Genomic DNA, 19,086 nt, shown 5'->3' on the forward strand with positions numbered 1-19,086 from the left:
GCAACCCACAACCAATCGAAAGTGAAAGCTGCCAATACTCTTACTTAAAATTAAAATGGGGAGTGGCAGAGTTGAGGCAGGTGCAGGTGTGCTAACTTGAATAAAATATTGGGGGGCCCAAGTAAGCCCCACCCCACATAATCGATCACATGGTGCGGCACACACACACTATTTCAATGGCAATGCCCATGAACTTTTGGGGGTCCTGGCCCCCTCAAATATTTTATTGGGAGCCCCCCGAAGACCATGCTGCCCATAGGCACAATATTGTGTAGAAATTTCTCATTTTCAATCGTGCATAATCTTTGCCGCCCCTTCTCCAGAAAAGGAAAATGGATGTTGCATGCCACATTTTAGAAGGAAACTAGGCAAATGCTGTGTTTGAGTGTTAAGTACAAATAAACAAATAAATAATTCGTTATAATGATGAACAAAGCAAGCAAGTAAACAAACATGGAAAGGCTTAAAATTATGAAGCAGAGTCTGGGGGGAGGGCATCAGCTGGTTGTCCAGATCTCCTGCCCCCTTCTTTATTTATTTAGTATTTAAAAAGCTGCTTGTAGAGTAGCTGGCCACAGCACTTGTGAAACGCCAGCCACCCACCCATCTTAAATTCTATGCAGAGTTGTGTGTCAGGCGGCTAGCACAGAATAGGACCGTCATAAAGTAAACACTAGAACTACCCTGGTATCTGAGAGAAGGCACCAGTTGCTGTGGAAATAACACTGCCATGCTGTGTGATTGCTTCCATGTCCCCTTCATGCCTGCATAAAATGAAAACCTATTCTGACAAATTCACCACAAGCCTACAGCTCTGTGAAAGGAGCCCTTCCAGGCCAATCCTATGAAGGCAGAAAGGGAAGTTAACATCTGCCTTTGTTTACCACAGTGTGGCTTTTAATCCCGGTTGGCGATGTGGGTGTAGAAAGAAAGGGAGTCAGCTGCCTGGGAAAGGATGGAGAGGAGGAGAAGTTGCCAGGCGAGGCAAGCAAGGCAGGCAGGCAGACTGAAGCAACTTGTTCAGAAGGGGGAAGGTCACAGCTCAGGGACAGAACACCTGCTTTGCATGCAGAAGGTCCCAATATCAGTCTCTCAATGGCATCTCCAGGTGGGGCTGGGAGCGATGCCCTGCCTGAAATCCTGGAGACCTGCTGCCAGCCACTTTCCCCACTCATGGGGAAAAGAGGCAATCTGTTATAGAATAATAAAAAAAGCAAATGTAAAATGACCAAGCAGGTGGGCAGGGAGGAAATGGTGGTTTGGCAACGGGTGGGTGGGAATACAGGTGAAACTCGAAAAATTAGAATATCATGGAAAAGTTCATTTATTTCAGTAATTCAACTTGAAAGGTGAAACTAATATATGAGATCGACTCATGACATGCAAAGCAAGATGTGCTTCTACTTCTCAGAGGTCCAATCTTGCTCAATTTGCAATCCTTGCTTTGCTGATTTCATTGAATATTCTCATTTTCTGAGATTGTTAATCTGGGGTTTTCATCAGCTGTACGCCATGATCATTGCAATGATAACAAATCAAGGCTTGACATATCTCGCTTGGCATGTCACGAGTCAATCTCATATATTAGTTTCACCTTTGAAATTGAATTACTGAAATAAAGGAACTTTTCCACGATATTCTAATTTTTCGAGTTTCACCTGTATGGTATGAGTGGAATGTGAAAGGAGAATGGGAGAAGAAATTACAGCAGATGTGTTAACAATATTGGGCGGACACGTGGAGGCGGGAAAGAATATAAAACAAACCTTCTTCTCTGTTTAGTGCCTTTGGCTCAGCAAAGAGTGCCTAAAACAGGGAGGATGGGTCACAACACCTCCAGAGCACTTAACCTGAGGGAAGCTGAGTTATGGAACACCATGCTGCAAGGAAAGTGCTGTGGCAAAGAATTAAGCCATTTTCAAATACAGGTCAGATACAGGATTAGGTGCCAGTGACTGTCAGATAAATAGGCCAAATTCTGCCTCCATTTTGAAGCTGGTTCTGCCCCCACATTGCAAGGCCAGTGGGGTGGGCCTCAGTTTTCAGCAGTCTCACTGTGGGTCCTGGACTGATGCTATGATAACTTGGTATAAGGGCAGCATCTTCTGTCCCTAAGGATCGGTCAGCTTGACCATGTGCCCTTCTAGGGATGCAGTGAGGCCTGACCCCAGCATGGCATCCTTTTTTAAAAAAAAAGTGTGCTTAATCTGGACATGCTTACTTAGGAGAAAAGGCAGGTGTAGGCCCTTGAGCTGCAATGTGCTCTCTTTCCAGATTGGGGCCCTATGCAAGTTATATGCTGAAAATCACTCCCCTGCCTGCTATTTGCTCCCAAAGAGTAGTTTGAAATACTCTTAAGAAAGAACACCAGAAAGAGGGTTTTTTTAAAATACAAAAACCTGGCGCATGGCACCAATCCATCTCATCTGGAACACCAAGTGCCTACCTATATCCAGAAGGGTGCATGAGTAACAATACATGTCACACTTTGGATTTGGCAAACTTGCTTAAAAAAAAAAAGGTGGTTACAAACGTTGTAGACGTTTGTATCTGCCTATGGGCAGACACAGTGCACAATGATGCTTTGATAATGACAACAACCACACACACATGCCACTCATCTGACTGGGTTACCCCAGCCACTCCGGGTGAAAGCAGTATTTAAGAAAATATGATAGCTTAGGGCGCCTTATAAGAGGAGCAGAGAACCTGCAGCCCTTCATGTGTTGCTGGACCACAACTGGCTGGGGCTGATGGAGTTGCGGGTCCAGCAACATCTGGCAGGCCACAGGTCTCTATCCCTGCACTGAAAGATTATTCTATTTTGACGGATCAGTTTTCCGGGACAACTCAGTCCCACAAACCCAAATTGAACATATTGCCTGGCCTCCCAGGATTTACCAACAACTAGTTCATGCACCTGACTTGTGACATTTTAAGTCTTTGAAGTCATTACAAGGTGCTGTTGCAAAACCGTACTGCTGTGTTTCACTCCCGGACAGGTGGCTGATTCCAGGTAGGTATTAATTGCAGAATCAGTGCTCCTCATGCCTGCAATTTTATTTTATTGCAACATCGATTAAGACACTGGCACCAGAAATCCAGTCAGCGTTCTCTCCCACCCTCCGTTTAATATGTAATTAAACAACATCAGCACCTTTCCCCCCCAAGCCCTGTTTGTGATATCACAATGACCCATTCACCCTGTCTGCTAAGACAAAACCCTCAAAAGACTTCACAGATCTGCTGCAGCCTTAAGAGTCCTATATCAGCAGCAAGATGCCAACTTATCCTCAGTGGAGAGGTAAGGATGTACAGGTTTAGAGAAGGTGGTGGTGGGAATGGGTACAAGTAGCAATAAAACGGCAAAAGCAGAAGCCCCAGATGAGACTTCCAATAAGCATACTGGCAACTGCAGTACTTGGGAGATAATATAATCACCCCAATTTTGCAATGCTAATTAACATCTGTAATGAAAAGCGAAACCAACCAGGCCAGTATTTAAGGAGATCTGGGGCAGAGTTTAATCCTTTACTTTGTTGCCGACACCACATTTCTGGACTGGGAGACATATGCCGTGAACATCCCCACCCACTTGCAGGACAGAAAGCAGCACATAGTACTTCAAGGCCTGGTTTTTAAAATGCAGTACATTCTCACCTCAGTTACTCTTCGGTCTACATCTTCGTATTTGCCACCAGCTTGGATGGCTTTAAAGGACAAATTAATGCTGCGTAAGGCTATCAATGGCTACTTGCCACGAGACCTGTGTAAGACCTCCCTTGATGGAGGCAGCATGCCTCGGAGTACCAGCACTTTTGGGGTCACAACTGGGCGAGGAATACAGGGCTGGAGCTGTTTAGAGCTTTAAAAGTCAGTCCCCACACTTTGAATTGAGCTTGGAAACATAATGGGAGCCAATGTAGGTCTTTCAGGACCAGTGTTATGTGGTCTCGGCAGCCGCTCCCAGTCACCAATCTACCTTTTGTATTCTGGATTAGTTGTAGTTTCTGGGTCATCTTCAAAGGTAGCCCCACATAGAGCGCATGGCAGTAGTCCAAGCGGGAGATAACCAGAGCATGCACCACTCTGGCGAGACAGCTGCAGGCGGGTAGGGTCTCAGCCTGTGTACCAGGTGGAGCCCTGGACACAGAACTGACCTGCGCCTCCATGGACAGCTCTGAGTCCAAAATAACTCCCGGGGCTGCACACCTGGTCCTTCAGGGGCACGGCTACCCCATTCAGGACCAGGGAGTCCTCCATAGTAAACCTGGCTGCAACAGCACTCTCCCCAATATGCAATTCCCAGCAACTGGTATTTAAAGGAATACTGCCATCAACAGTGGGGGAAGAATACAGCCATACTGATTAAAACTATTGATAGCCTCCAGAGTAGTGTTGTTTAATGGTTAGAGTTTTGAACTAGGACCTAGGAGCCCAAGGTTCAAATCCCTACTCGGGCACAAAGCTCACTGTGTGACTTTGGGCCAGTCATACTCTCAGCCAAGCCTTCCTCACAGGGTTGTTGAGAGGATAAAATGTGGAGGAAAGGTTGGTTACAAATGCAATTAATCAACATATGTCAGGGTTGGGTTTTGCGGTGCAGTCTAGGCTGAGCCAGTAGTCAGGAAGAAATTGGCAGCCAGCACCAAAGAAGAACCAAAAGATATAGTCAAGGGGCATGGTCCAAGGTTAAACTGGGAAGCCATAGCAGTCAAGGATGCAGGAATACTCTTGTACTGCAAGCAAAACCCAGCTGGAATAAGAAGTCCTTCCTGTCTAACACAATCCATTGGCCAATGTGTGTGGCCAGTCAGGCAAGGGTCTGAAGATACTTCCATGAAATGCTGCTACCTGCAGTTCAAAGCTTCACCACACAGTCCAGCTACACACATATCCAGCAGCCCTGACACAAAAAGACAACTGATCACATTAAGCATATTGTATGCACTGGCGATTTATTAAGGAACTTACAGATATGAGTCTCTTTCCAGCTGTGATGGGCAGTTATCTCAGTCCCAACTGTAGAGTTGGAAGGTGACTCCAAGGGTCATCCAGCCCAACCCTCTGCAATGCAGGAAACTCAACTGAAGCATCCAGGACAGATGACCAACTGCTCAAAAACCTCCAAGGAAGGAGAGTCCACCACCTCCTGAGAGAGACCATTCCACTGTCAAACAGCTCTTGCCATCATAAAGTACTTTCTAATGTTAAGTTGGAATCTTCTTTCTTGTAATTTGAATCCAGCGGCTTGGGTTCTAGCCTGCACAGCAGGAGAAAACAAGCTTGCTCCATCTTCCATGTAGCGGCCCTTGAGATATTTGAAGATGGTTATCGCATCTCCTCTCAGTCTCCTCTTTTCCAGGCTAAATGTACTCAACTCCTTCAACCGTTCCTCATATGGCGAGCATGCCCAAAGTCCAATATGGGGGCCTAATTCGGCCCCTTGGCTGGTTTTATTTGGCCCCTGTGGCAGTTTATTTATTGGGGTTAAATCCCCCCCAAAAAGCTCAAGAAGTTCAATCCTTTAAAAAGCTCAATAACTTTGGGGTAAAATCATAAAAAAGCTCAACAGCTTCAATTCTAAAAAAAGCTCAGCAGCTTTGGTCGGCCCTCACTGGCCCTCTTTGAAAAAAGCTTGGGCACCCCTGTGATATATGGTTTGGTTTCCAGACCCTTGACCATCTTGGTCACCTTCCTCTGCATGTGTTCCAGCTTGCCAAGATCCTTCTTAAACTGTGCTGCTAAGAACTGGACTTGGCCTTGTGCCTCTGTCCTTGGTGGAGACAAAGTCATGGGCAGCATTCTTCATTCCTTTCACCCAAAGGCGGTTTGTAGAGAGAGATCAACCACCCTGGTAGCCCAGGAGTAGGCAAACAATAGATGGTTGGGTGATTTGCAAATATCTGTAGTTTCAGCTGTATTCACTGCAGCAACAAGCCCCACTGATGTAGAGCTAGAGGTCCAATGGGAGTAAATATCTGGATCCTGATGCCACCCTGGTTTAAAGCCCTCTTCGTCCAGAATTCACCCTGTAGCCTTAGCTCAAGGGGTGGAGAATCTTAGACAAAGGAACATAATGTGATACCACTGGCCCCCATCCCCTAGGCTGCACCTCACCAGCCCTGCCCTGAAATGACCTTTCATGTTTTTACCTGACTTAAATGTGTCCTGGAACTGTGTTAACTAATGTCTCTTGCTTGCCTGGGTGGAGACATGTGAGGCTGGAATGCAGAGTATCTTGCAGCGGTCACATCCATTGATCCGCCCACTTGCCTCTGGCGTTGCCTACCACTGGAACAGGTTGCCCATGACAAAGAGACCTTTGGCCTGCAAAAGGTTCTCCACTGCTGCTTTAAATTCACCCAGCCTCAGTTCTGCCTGTGACAGGAGTGGGGGGACGTGCCTAGTCCACTGGTCAACTGTGAGCTTTCGGCACACAGGGGCCTTTTGAAGCCCCTTTCAGAACACTATTTTACTCAGTGCTTTGAATGGGGCTTCTGAAGACCCCTGCAGATGATAAAACAACCAGTCTTTAGAGGCCCCTCTCAAAGCACTATCCGGCACTGCACTGGGAAAGGGGCTTTGCAGGCACTACAGATGAGCTGAAACATGCTCTTAGTATGTCCCACCCTTACTGCACCATCTGACCTCAGGTGTCAGGAAGATGGGCAGGCAGCAAATATCCCAGCCCTGGTCTATCAAATGGGAATATGCCAAGAATCCGCCTTGCTGGGCTGCTGTGCATTTATGTACAATCCACCATTTAGCGTTTCAGGCCTCTTCTCCGCCGGAGTTTTCAGGGCTTCAAATTTCCTTCCTCCCAGTGTTTTCACTGCTGTTTAAATGACTGAAGAGGCTTTGTGTTTTAAAACACTGTCTTACCATTTTAAATCATCTGGTTGGAGTGGCAGGGAAAATGCAGAACATGCTGCCAACTGAATTAATAAACTTTTTGCTTGGCCAAACCGTGGCTGCTCAGCTGATCCAAGGCAAGGTGTGGTTTAACTTCTGAGACCCTAAATCTACTTCATCTACTGCTTCTTCAATGCCTGCCAGTGACTTTTCCCCCATTTTCCCCAGCAGAAATTTACACCGAAATTGCCGGAGGTGGCAGGATACCGATTTCGTGACGAAGAGAGTCTATGGTTTGCTCCCAGCGCTCCTCGTAATAGAAATTCAGGATGCAGTTGGCGCTACTTCCACTCCGAACAGCCCATGGGATGAGCTCAGTGGTCAGAACACGCAGCTTCCTGGATGGACGGAGACGGAAATCCAAAAGTTATTTATTGGTTTGTTTTGATTCCATTCCTGAGTCGTTTCCCACAAAATATCTTGAAGCAGAAAAGAAATTACCATAGATTCCGGCGTATTAGGCGACTGGGCGTATAAGACGACCCCCCAAATTGGCAGCTGCCAATCTGGGGGGGTCGACTTATACACCCAGTCGCCTAATACGTGGCAGCTTTGCTGGGCAGTGGCAGTGGGCAGCGGGCTCCACGCCGGGAGGAAGCTGCCCGGCAAAGCTGCCCAGTGATGCTAAGCCGGCTTCGCTGGGCAGCTTCCTCCCGGTGCAGAACGGAGCCTGCCACCCACTGCTACTGCCCAGCGAACCCATACCCGGCGTATAAGATGAACCCCGACTTTTTAGAGGATTTTCTGGGGTTAAAAAGTCGTCTTATACACCGGAATCTACTGTACACAACATAAAAAGCCAACTACAAACAATTCCATGTGGTGGGGTGGGGGGAGAGAGATTCAATTCAGAAACAGCCTGGGGCAAAGGTCTCCCCACAGAAAGGCTCTGTTGAAAAAGTAAGGTCCTTGATAGGCACCAATGACACCTGCCTAATAACCAGGTGGGGAGGGTGCTCTGAAGGTTAGGTGCTGCCACACTAAAGACCTGATTACAGTCATACCTCAGGTTACAGCCACTTCAGGTTGTGTTTTTTTTTTTGGGTTGCGGTATGCCGAAACCTGGAAGTACCAGAACGGGTTACTTCCGGGTTTCAGCAGTCGCGCATGTGCAGAAGAGCTAAATCGCGCTTTGCGCAAGCGCAGAAGCGCCAAATCGCAACCCACGCATGCGCAGACACGGGTTGTGAACGTGCATCCTGCACGGCTCACGATCGCAACCTGAGTGTCCGCTGTACTATATTGTACAGAACAGACTTCCTGATACGGTGGCATCTGCAGGAGGACCTCTTTGGCTTGCTGTGACAGGTGAACTGAGGATCTGAGGAATGATGCCTCTGAATACCTCCTGCTGGGGAACAACGGTGGGAGAGAACAATGCGTCACGTCCCTAGGGGGCTTCCCATTAGAGCTCCTGGTTGGCCACTGTGGGATATGGGATGCCGGATAAGATAGGCCCAGCAGGGCTCTTCTTACATTAAAAATTGCTTAGGTAGAACTTCCTGTGTCAGTTCAAAGTAGACTCAGGTTCCTTCTTTAGTTGACTTTTTCCCAAACTAGGAAGTCCCCCTGTAATTTTCACTGCCCTTTTCTGAATCTCCAAACATAAAGGAGTTGATTGATCTGAGGCGAATGTTTGAAGGACGGCCCAAGGCTTTCTGGCCTGACAGCCACACTACAATGGTATCTTGGTTTGCATACGTCTTGGTTTGCATACGTTTTGGATGACAAACACGTCAAACTCGGAAGTGCTTGTCTTGGTTTGTAACCTTTTTTTGCATTACAACCCATTTTTCTTGGATTACGAACAATTTTTTTTGGGAGGCCCCATTGGCAGAAGCGCGCCTTGGGTTACAACCTGTTCTGGTTTACAAACGGACCTCCAGAACGGATTACGGTTGTAAACCAAGGTACCACTGTGTCTGTTTAGCAAACTAACAATGGACAAAATGTTTGCATGGAAGTTGCATTTAAAGGCTTCTCAACATACCAGGCGTTAAGGCGGAGTGGGCCAAATGCTGCTCCCAGAATGCACATGGGCAGGCCAGTCTGGACTGCCTCAAACCACTTTACCACGACTTCCCCTGAGAAAAAGCACCAGGAGATAAAAGAAAAGAAAATCTTTGTCACAACCTAACTATAAAGCTTTTAAGCCAATGGCGTGGCCTACATTTCATTTGGCTGATAGGTGAACGGAAACACCCAGGCAACTTTGGACCAGTTAAATGTCTTCCTGAATTCTAAGGCTTCGAAATTTCAGAAACAGCAATGACCTGTTTGGATATTTCTTTGCATCCATAAGGGTCAGATATTAGTTTGCAGCAGGTTTCATGAATTTTGCAAAAACAACGATGTTTTTAAAATTACATTTTAGGAATGTGGAAAGCTGCCTTAGGGGAGGCAACATGAGAATCTGACCCGTGACCCATCTAGCTCATTGCTGTCTACACTGGCTGGCAGTGCCCCAAAACAGTGCCTTGATGCCCACCAAGGACGGGCCATTTAAAAAAGAAGTTTTGGGGGCTTTTCTTTGGGCGGGGGGGAATTGGTGGTAGTGGCCTGTTCTTTAGAGACAGATGTCCAAGCATCCAGAGATTTTAAAATAACTGCTAGGGTGCCGTCGGGGCCTTGAAGGAGTTCAAAGCCCTTCTGCAATTTCAGTCAGGCTTCTACTGATACAGTAAAGAAGATAAAAGGGCAAATCTCCGAATGACTCATGGCCTGCCTCCTATAAATCCAGAACATTTGTGTTTAATGGCTCAGGGTTGATTGCACAATGCCCCCATCCTCCATAGCCCACATTTCCTAGCCCTGCTCCAGTTCTCCTCTCCCTCAACCACCCCAATGACTCATGACATGGTTGGATCCTGAAAGTAGGTGAAAGGCAACTGCCACCCAACCTGTGAACATATTAATGCACGACCTGTGCCTGCTATGTGCTTCTTAAACGTTGCCAGAAGGTTGTGGCGGATATTGCTTCACACATGTACCATTTAGGCAGCAATCCTAGAGACACTTAACCTAGGAACGAGCCCCACGGGAGTCATTTCTGAGCACGTAGATTTGTGCTGCTACTCTCTGATTGCCAAGATACAAGCAGTAATTAGCCTCAACCAGAGCCAGGGGCTTTTCAACTCTGGCTCCGGTCTGGTGGAACGCTCTGCCTCATGAGACCAGGGCCCTGCAGGATCGGATTTCTTTCCGCAGGGCCTGTAAGACAGAGTTGTTCCGCCTGGCCTTTGGCTTGGAATCAACTTGATTCCCTCCCCCTCTTTCCTTTTTCCTTTCTCCTTCTGTGATGGAACTCCTATTTGGGGACTTTGGCTTTTTTCTGGCCCATTTAGGACCAGTCTGGATAGTTGGTGGCCTTGGTGAAGACTTGATGTTTTCATCCCCAAAAAAGTTTTTTATCTGAGTTCCTACTGAAATGGGGCTGCATTTTAACGTTGTACTTTAATATTGTTTTTGTTGTATTTTAATCAATTGTTTTTATACCGGTGTTAGCTGCTCTGAGCCCCGTCTTGGCTGGGGAGGGCGGGGTATAAATAAAATTTAATAATTAATAATAATAAGTAATGCTTCTTCTTGCGGATATGACACCCAATATTGTAAACTCTTATAACTGATAAGAACACACAATATAAAATAAACTAAAGCAGGCAGAGGTTATGTTGTGACCAAACCAGTGACCAGAACTGCTTAGGAATTACACCTGACCACGAGGCCATTTGTGAAACTGGAGGAAGTGATTTAACACCTTGCTTATTAGCATAAATAGCGAAGGGGCTCCTCTCTCCTGCCTATTGCTCTCTGTCACTTTCTCCACAGATGCTGATCCCCAGATTCTACTTCACCAACTCCGTAGAGTACAATGAATGTGCTACATCCAATGCCGAGCGACTTACATACACACAGCTCCAAGTGAGAAAATGCTTAGATCCATGTGAATAACTGACCCATATCGGGACAAAAAAATTCTTAAATTCACATATAGTTCCTGAATGGCTCCGTTTTCGAACATTTCGGTTCCCGAACGCCGAAAACCTGGAAGTAAATGCTCCAGTTTTCGAACATTCCTCGGAATTCGAACGTCCGATGCAGCTTCCGCTTGAGTGCAAGAAGCTCTTGCAAACAATCGGAAGCCACACCTCGGTTGCCGAACATTTCAGAAGGTGAACGGTCTTCCGGAACGGGTTACGTTCAACAGCTGAGGTTTGACTGTACACTGATGAGGGTATGAACAGGCAGTTACTGACTAGGAACGAGATATTGAGGTAGTAGCAGGTAATTTGATGAAGGCACTGACTCAATGTGCTGCAGCTGTGAAAAAGGCATTTTCCACGATAGGGATCATTGAAAATAAAACTGCTGCTATCGTAATGCACTTATAGAAATCTACGGTGAAGCTGCATTTGAAATATGGTGTCCGGTTCTAATCACCTCACCTCAAAAAAGAACCCTGTGGAATTGGAAGAGGTTCAGAAAAGGAGAACCAAAACAATCAAGGGGATGGAGCGGCTTCCCTATGAAGAAAGCTTGCAGTGTTTGGGGCTGTTCAGTTTAAAGAAAAGGCGAATAAAAGTGAAATGACAGAGCTATGCATTAGGCATGGAGAAAGTGGGGAGGCAGAATCCGCCCCCAATAACACCAGTCATGTACACCCAATGAAGCCAAATGTAGGTAAGATTGTTGAAAAGCTTTGCAGGAATGGTTTTAACTGCTTTTAGAACATGTGTCTTATCTTATTTTCATCTTTTTGTGCACCGTTTTGATGACCCTAGGTTGTGAAACAGTTTCCAAATTTGTAAAATAAAGGAAAATAAAAGCGACGCAGTAAACAGGGCGACCAGATTCAACTCAGCCATTAGAAGCCTTGTCTCACCGAGCATATTGGTGGGCATGCCAAGAAGGGTGTGCATCAGATCATGGACCTCTCTATACCGCTGGACCACATAGGCCAATTCTTCATCATCTACAAACTTAGGAGGCATCCTGGTGTCTGGAGAGATTCTCTGCCAACCAGGAAAAAAGAAAAAGTAGGCTCATGTGCATCCACTACTAGGGAGAGGTTGCAGCTCAGTGGCAGAACTTTGCATGCAGAAGGTCCCAGGTTTGACCCTTGGCCTCTCTGGTTAACAAGGAGCAGGTGGCAGCAGAGCGATGGGGAAAGACCCTGGAAAGATGCTGCCAGCCAGAGCTCTGTTGGATTATTAGTGATTAACCATTGATATTTTAATATATGATCTTTGACATTCTCCCTTTGGAGGTATTTCTAGATATGCGTACACATGTATGCTGACAAATTTGTATTATTTTAGGACAGGGGTCGGCAACCTAAGGACCATGGACCACAAGGGGCCCATGGGGGTCATTTAACTGGCCCACGAGCCGCCCCCAAACCGAGCCACCCGCTTGATGAGTTCCCACGCACTGCGCTAAACCAGCGTGGTGCAGGGACTTGTTTTTGCGGCGCCGGAAATAGCACCTGCACAGATGCTGGAAATTGCGCCTGTGCAGATGCAGGTGCCGAAAATTGTGTCTGTGCAGACGCCAGAAATGGTGGGCGCATGCGCTTGCAATCCAGCCCACGGAGGGATCTCCGCTGGAGTGAACTGGCCCAGGCAAGGTAAACCTTGCCAACCCCTGTTCTAGGACACTGGCACCCAGTGACTCAGAGACTGAAGACACTGAGGACATTTAATGTAACATCACAGGATCAAAAGAGTGTGTTTTTGGGTGGAGGGAGAGGAGATTTCTTATCTATGTTTTCTATGCTTGGTTGTATTTGTAATGATTATATATTATTATATTATAATTATTATATTTACACATACACACACATATATAAAACAATAAAGATTACTTTTCTGAAAACAGAAAGAACACTAAACCACTTGACATCAAATTTGGCCTGCGAGGCTGATCCAGAGAAGGACCATGGAGCCAAAAAGGATCCCAACCCCTGCTCTACTGGAAACCTAGCCTTAAGAACTACTATACTCACATTATCGTCCAAAAACCGGACATACTCTCGGCCAAAGGTCCCGTCTGGAAGCCCCCGAAGTCCACGGATATCTAATGTGGAGAGGCGTATCCGAGGCCGTTCTCTGCAAAGGAAGGCAAATTGGACGATGGCTGGCTTAGCCTGTGAAATCCAGAGGGTTAGCTGACCTTTCTACAGCCCTATAGTTCTATTAAGGCACTGAAGCATGTAATGAGGGCAAATTGCCATACCTTTCTGTTAGGAATCTGTGGCCTGCCAGATGTTGCTGGAGTCCCTCTTCCCAAGCGCCCCAGCCAGCATGAGAAATGGTCAGGGATGATGGGAGTTGCAGTCCACTGGTATCTGAAGGACCACAGGATCTCCCCTCCCAACTTCAAGTAGTTCAGAAATACTGAGCTTGAGCACAATCCAACTGCATCTAAATCCCACCAACATCGATGGCAAGAGCTGAGAGTGCAACCCTTCAGGGCTGAGCGTTTAAAGTAATGTTTTATTGTTACTTTCTGTACTGGATCAGATTATTATAAGACGTGTGTTCTTTGCTGTATATTTTATCGCTGTAAATCACCTTTTGCATAGCGATATAGAAAGGGGGTATACAAACTGAAAGTGAAATGAAAGTGAAATGGCTGGATCCATTGCACAAGTACAAAAAGCCCCGTGGAACTGACTCCCAAGTTAGGTGCATGCACAGGTTTGCCGTGTGAAATGGAGTAAAAGTAGCCACTAAAACAAAATAAAAATCCAAAATCCATTTCATGGCAATACGTTTATTAACCTAGATGTCGCAAGCCAGTGTGCAGTTACTGTTAGCATATGAAGCCCTTAACAACTTGGAACCAGCTTATCTGAGAGATCGCCTTACCCCACCCAACTCTTAGATTGGCAGAACTGGCACTACTACAGGTGCCACATAATACCCACTCCACATTTGTAAGAATTCAAATGCTCTGTTTATCCATCCATTTATCAATCTATCACCAATCAGTAGATAATAGAAAGACACTTGATCATTTAGTGTGGTAGCACCTACACTTTGGAACTCCCTGCCTATTGATATCAAGCAGGTATCTTCACTAAACTCTTTTTGGCCCCTGCTAACCTATCTGGAGGCTTACAAAGTCCAGGTAATTTTAATCGGTTTTAGTATTTTAACTTTTGCATGATTGTGATTTTTTCCCCCTTGTTTTTCTTGTTTTATCTTTTGTAAAAAGCTTTGAAGTTGTTGTTTTTTACAATCAAGTGGCATATAAATTCTATGAAAATAAATAAATAAATTCCATTCCCCACCCCACCCCAACAGTTGTACAGCAATTCTGCAGCAACTGAGCACAGTGCTCACTAGGCTATCTCTTTTTAAAAGCATAAACACTACAAATGAGGAGTGTATTTTAGGATTGCAGACTTAAAATCGCCAGTTATAAATGTGTGCTTAATGTATGCTGAAGGCGAGTTACTAATCCTCATATGTGAACTCAAATATGAATAGATGTCCCCAAAGAGTACTAATCTCTGTAACTTAGGGGTGGAGAGCCTGCGGCCCTCCAAATATTTGCTGGAGTCCAATTCCCATCATCCCTAACCATTAGTCATGCTGGATGGAGCTGATGGGAATTGCAGTTCCGCAAGAACTGGAGAGTTGCATGTCCACGAGCCCGGCTGCAACAGAATCTCTTCCCAGCTACAGACTAAAAACAAACCAAAACAAACACACATTCACATACTGTAGGATCCGATATCCCTCTGGGTCATTTCTCATCTTCTCCCTGAGGTTTCTCAAAGCGAGGTACCCTGTTGTCTCCCCGAGGACGGCCACCATATCTGTAAATGGAACCAAACAAGAGAGGAAGACAGTGAGTTAGCGGGAACAGAGCTCAGGACAAGTCACAAAACTCACCGGGATGAAAACTGGCAGAGCAAATGAATGAATTTGATATAGCAATGAAATTCATCAATGCAACAGCTTTCAAAGAGCCACCACTTTTAAAAGAGATTCAGTGAGCATGTGTGCAATAATGGGACCCATGAAGCCCTTCCTGGCCAGCCAACAGGAGAGGAATAGTGGCAAATCTGTGTATGCGATGGAGTCGTGACTGTTATTCCACATGGACTGCTAAGGGCAGGAATTTCACTGAGAACCTGGCAGAGCAGTCTTTGCCAGCCAAATTCTCTCTATATGTTTTGGACTGGAATTCCCATTAGGCCCAGCCAGCATGGCCAAGGGAGTTGTCGTCCAAAATAACTGCATGGGGGGTCAGGTTGGCATAGAGTTTGACTGTGAGAAAGAGCTATGTTTGGTAAGAGATAAAATAGAAGTTTAGCCAGCAAGTGCTGGAGAAAATTTTTGGTACTGCTAGGGAGGCATTTGCAGACCCCATGCCCATCAAAGCTCTTACATGGCTTTTGGGCAAGATGTTGATTCCTCTGTTCCCAAGTTGCTTAAATCCGTTAGGGTCCCAGGAGCTGACAGCTCACCAAAGTACCTCACCAAAGACTCTTGTGTAAGCTTAGCAGTCAAGGATTAAGAGGAGAGATCCTCTTGTGGATGAGGAACTGGTTAAGTTGCAGCAAGCAAAGGGCAGGAATAAATAGACAGTTCTTCAAATTAAGAGATGTAGAATGTGGAGTCTCCTAAATATCAGTATTGGGACCCGTGCTTTTAAACTTGATCATATATGTTCCGCAGTTAGGGATGAGCAGTGAGGTGGCCAAGTCTGCTCATGATGCTAAATTGTTCACGGTTGTTAAAATAGGGAGAGATTGTAAAGAGCGCCAAAAGGCCCTCTCCAAACTGTGTGAATGAGCAGTAAAATGGCAAATGTAATTCAGCGCAAACAAGTGTAAAGTGATGCATGTTGGGGCAACCCCCCCCCTTAATTTCACACAGACGCTCATGCAGTCTGAACTGGTAGTGACTGACCAGGAATGAGACCTTGAGGTTGTCATGGCCAGCTCAGTGAAGATGTTGACCCAGTGTGCAGCAGCTGCGAAAAATGCAAAGTTCTATGCTGGAGATCATTATGAAAGCAACTGAAAATAAAACTGTCAATAACATAACGCCCTCAAAGAAATCTATGGCGTGACCACATCTGGAATACTGTCAGCTCAGCGGGTGGGATTCTAAGGTTTTGCAGAAGTACAAAAACCCCACGACAACACAAAAACCGCTCAACGATGACTGAATGCTCAATTGGCATGGAATGTGGGCTGCCAGAGGGAGTGGGGGGAAACCAAGAAAACTGGGGCTATTGAGGGGGACTGGAATGGAGTATCCTGGGGGAAAGTATGACTGTCTGGCATCCAGAAGAGGAGCACTCAACATTGTTTAGTTATTGGGCCCCCCTCTCCATCCATGTATACCTGTCAACTGAGGATAGCACTTCCTGTTTACCCCAGAAAGTAGCCAAGATACGTGTTCAGTGGTACCTCAGGTTACATACGCTTCAGGTTACATATGCTTCAGGTTACAGACTCCGCTAACCCAGAAATAGTACCTCGGGTTAAGAACTTTGCTTCAGGATGAGAACAGAAATTGCGCGGTGGCGGCAGCATGGCGGCAGCGGGAGGCCCCATTAGCTAAAGTGGTGCTTCAGGTTAAGAACAGTTTCAGGTTAAGAACGGACCTCCGGAACGAATTAAGTACTTAACCCAAGGTACCACTGTACTTCGCTTGCTAGCAAAACTAAATGCACACCTTGCACAAAATGACAGGCCCCAGCTCACCATGCCTGTAGGGATTGTAGAGAGCCATGAACGCTGAGCCAGCTGCCAGCAGGCCTTTCTGCAGAGGACTGGTGGGGATGTGTCCTGGATATAATGGGTAATACTTTTCTTCTCCTGTGGGGCTGTCAGTGGCTGATGGCTGGTCAGTATGGCAGAGGAGACGTCCCGTACCTGAGGAAAAACAGCCCATTCAGGGAGGTAGAAGGATGAGCAAGGTGAACAGCTGACCTTCCTCTGTCCTATTTACTGATGCTAGTGGCAAGAAGCTAGTGTGACCCCTGAAGTATCACCAGAAAATGAGGACAAAAGCAAGCACAGATTGTTAGAAGAGCTTGCAGCTTGGGTAAATTAGACTGAATTGCAGTTTCTGGAGTTAAAAGGCTGTATTCATGCAGAAGCTACTTATACACTGAGATAAAAAAAGAGAGAGAAAAAATAGGCTCTGCTCTCTAGGGATGAATTTAACCTAGACAGAGAGGCTACTAGCAAGGAGTGGCTGGATCACTGGACAAACAGTAATATTGAATTTATTCTCTGTTTGCCAAATTGTTGGAATTTCTGTCATTTTTTTGAATTTTACTGATGTGCTCTGTATTTTGGTATATTGGTATACTGATGTTTAGAATATTTGCTGCAAGACTCTTTGGGCGCAGTTCATTGTGGAAAAGTGGCACAAAAGTTAGCACAATCAACCAATCAACCTCAAAACGTCATCCCCAATGTATAGTTGGCCTTGGTGAAAATTCTGATGTTTTCATCCCCAAAAAGTTTTTGATTTGAGTTTCTACTGAAATGAGGTTGCATTTTAATGTTGTACTTTAATCTTGTTTTTAAGTTGTATTTTAATCAATTGTTTTTATACCTGGCGTTAGCTGCTCTTGGCTGGGGAGGGCAGGGGTATAAATAAAATTTATTATTATATTATTATTATATCTAAAAGGAAACAACAGCAGCTTCAACATCCACATAAGAAGAGCCTGCTGGATCAGGCCAATGGCCCATGTAGTCCAACATCCTGTCCTCATAGTGGCCAGCCAGATACCTCAGTGAGAAACCCACTATCAGGACTCAAACACAAGAGCTCTCTCCCCTTCTGTGATTTCCAACTACTGGTATTCAGAAGCATTCCTGTCTCCAACCGCATCACTAGAGCATAGCCATGATGGCTGGTAGCCATCTATAGCCTTATCTTCCTCCATGAATTAATTCAGTCCTCTTAAAGCCATCAAAGTTAGCCATTGCCACCTCCTGTGAGAGCAAATTCCACAGTTCAACTATGTGCCATGTAAAGAAGGCTTTCCTTTTACCGGTCCTGAATCTTCCATTTAGCTTCGTTCTGGAGTTACAAGAGGGAGAAGTTTTCCACTTTCCACTTTCCCTACACCTAAAGCAGTCTCATAAACTTCTGTCATATCACCTCTCACTCACCTTTTCTCAGAACTGAAAAGCCGCAAATGCTGCAGCCTTTTCCTCCTGTGGAGTCGTTTCCTCCCTCCCTTGACCTTCCCTAACTCCATAGCAGGATACAGATAGGTAGCCATAGCAGGATGTAATCTTAGCAGGGACCAGAAAACAGGGACAGCTATGTAGGAAAGAGCTGGGGATGAGTAGGAAAGGGAAGAGGCTCAGGACTACAATACCTCAAGGACCGTCTTTCCACATATAAACGCTAATCATCATGTGAAGCCCTTCTTAATGTACTCTCCTCGAGAGATCCGGAGAACGGCAATATGAGAATGAACCCTTTCGTTTGTGGAATGCTCTCCCCAGAGATTCACCTGGTGCCTTTGTTACCTAGGTTTGGGAGCGAGGTGAAAATATTCTGCTATAACCATATATCTGGCCAATTAAACAATCTTTTTAAAACTGTTTGTAGAAGGGATTATTGTTATTGTTTGTTGCTGTGGTGTGCATTTTTGTTTTTACACTGTAAACCGACCTGTGATCCTCGGATGAAGGGCCGTAGAGAATTCTAACAAATAATAATAATAGAGGGATAAACTGCAAGTGCACTTGCCTCTGATCATGCAGAGATCAACGGCTCCTCTCAGGTCCCCTGCAAGGGGCAGGAAACTTCGGCTTCTCCTGGGTAGCAGCAGCAGCAGCGCCAGAGCCATAGCTAGTTTTGCTTTATTCCCTTTTTGAACAAAAACTAAGTCAAGAATCCCAAAACGAAACACGCATTACCTTCTGCGGCCAGCAGGAGCTACCCGAATACTGCTCCTCGCAACCACCCACCCCTTTCCGCCTTACTCCCTGGTCTTCTGCGTTGCGCCTCCTCTCCCCATTCGCCCCTTGACTCCTCCAAAACTCTCCTTTTTCTGCGCCTTTCCTAGCTTCGCAGCAGCTCTTGTTTCCGGGAGGGCTGTATTTCGTGAGGGACTCACGAGGGCGGCGCGCACCGTGAGCGACGTGCGGAGGTTTCTGCGTAGCCCCTCCCTAGT

The 19,086-nt window shown here is 46.0% G+C and overlaps 1 protein-coding gene across 1 annotated transcript; it reads right to left on the bottom strand.

Moving 5' to 3' along the window:
• Positions 1-4,941: 4,941 nt before the first annotated feature.
• COQ4 (coenzyme Q4) lies at positions 4,942-18,798 on the bottom strand. Its single transcript, XM_083597450.1, has 7 exons — positions 18,660-18,798; positions 16,643-16,813; positions 14,644-14,740; positions 12,920-13,022; positions 11,798-11,927; positions 8,906-8,999; positions 4,942-7,253 (listed from the first exon to the last, which is right to left on the bottom strand). Exons 1-7 carry the CDS (start codon positions 18,757-18,759, stop codon positions 7,091-7,093), a joined length of 858 nt encoding a protein of 285 aa, XP_083453576.1. The 5' UTR covers positions 18,760-18,798; the 3' UTR covers positions 4,942-7,090.
• Between the last annotated feature and the right edge of the window lie 288 nt (positions 18,799-19,086).

Source organism: Podarcis filfolensis, assembly GCF_964270895.1.
Source record: "Podarcis filfolensis genome assembly, chromosome: Z".
In the NCBI taxonomy this organism is placed as follows: domain Eukaryota; kingdom Metazoa; phylum Chordata; class Lepidosauria; order Squamata; family Lacertidae; genus Podarcis; species Podarcis filfolensis.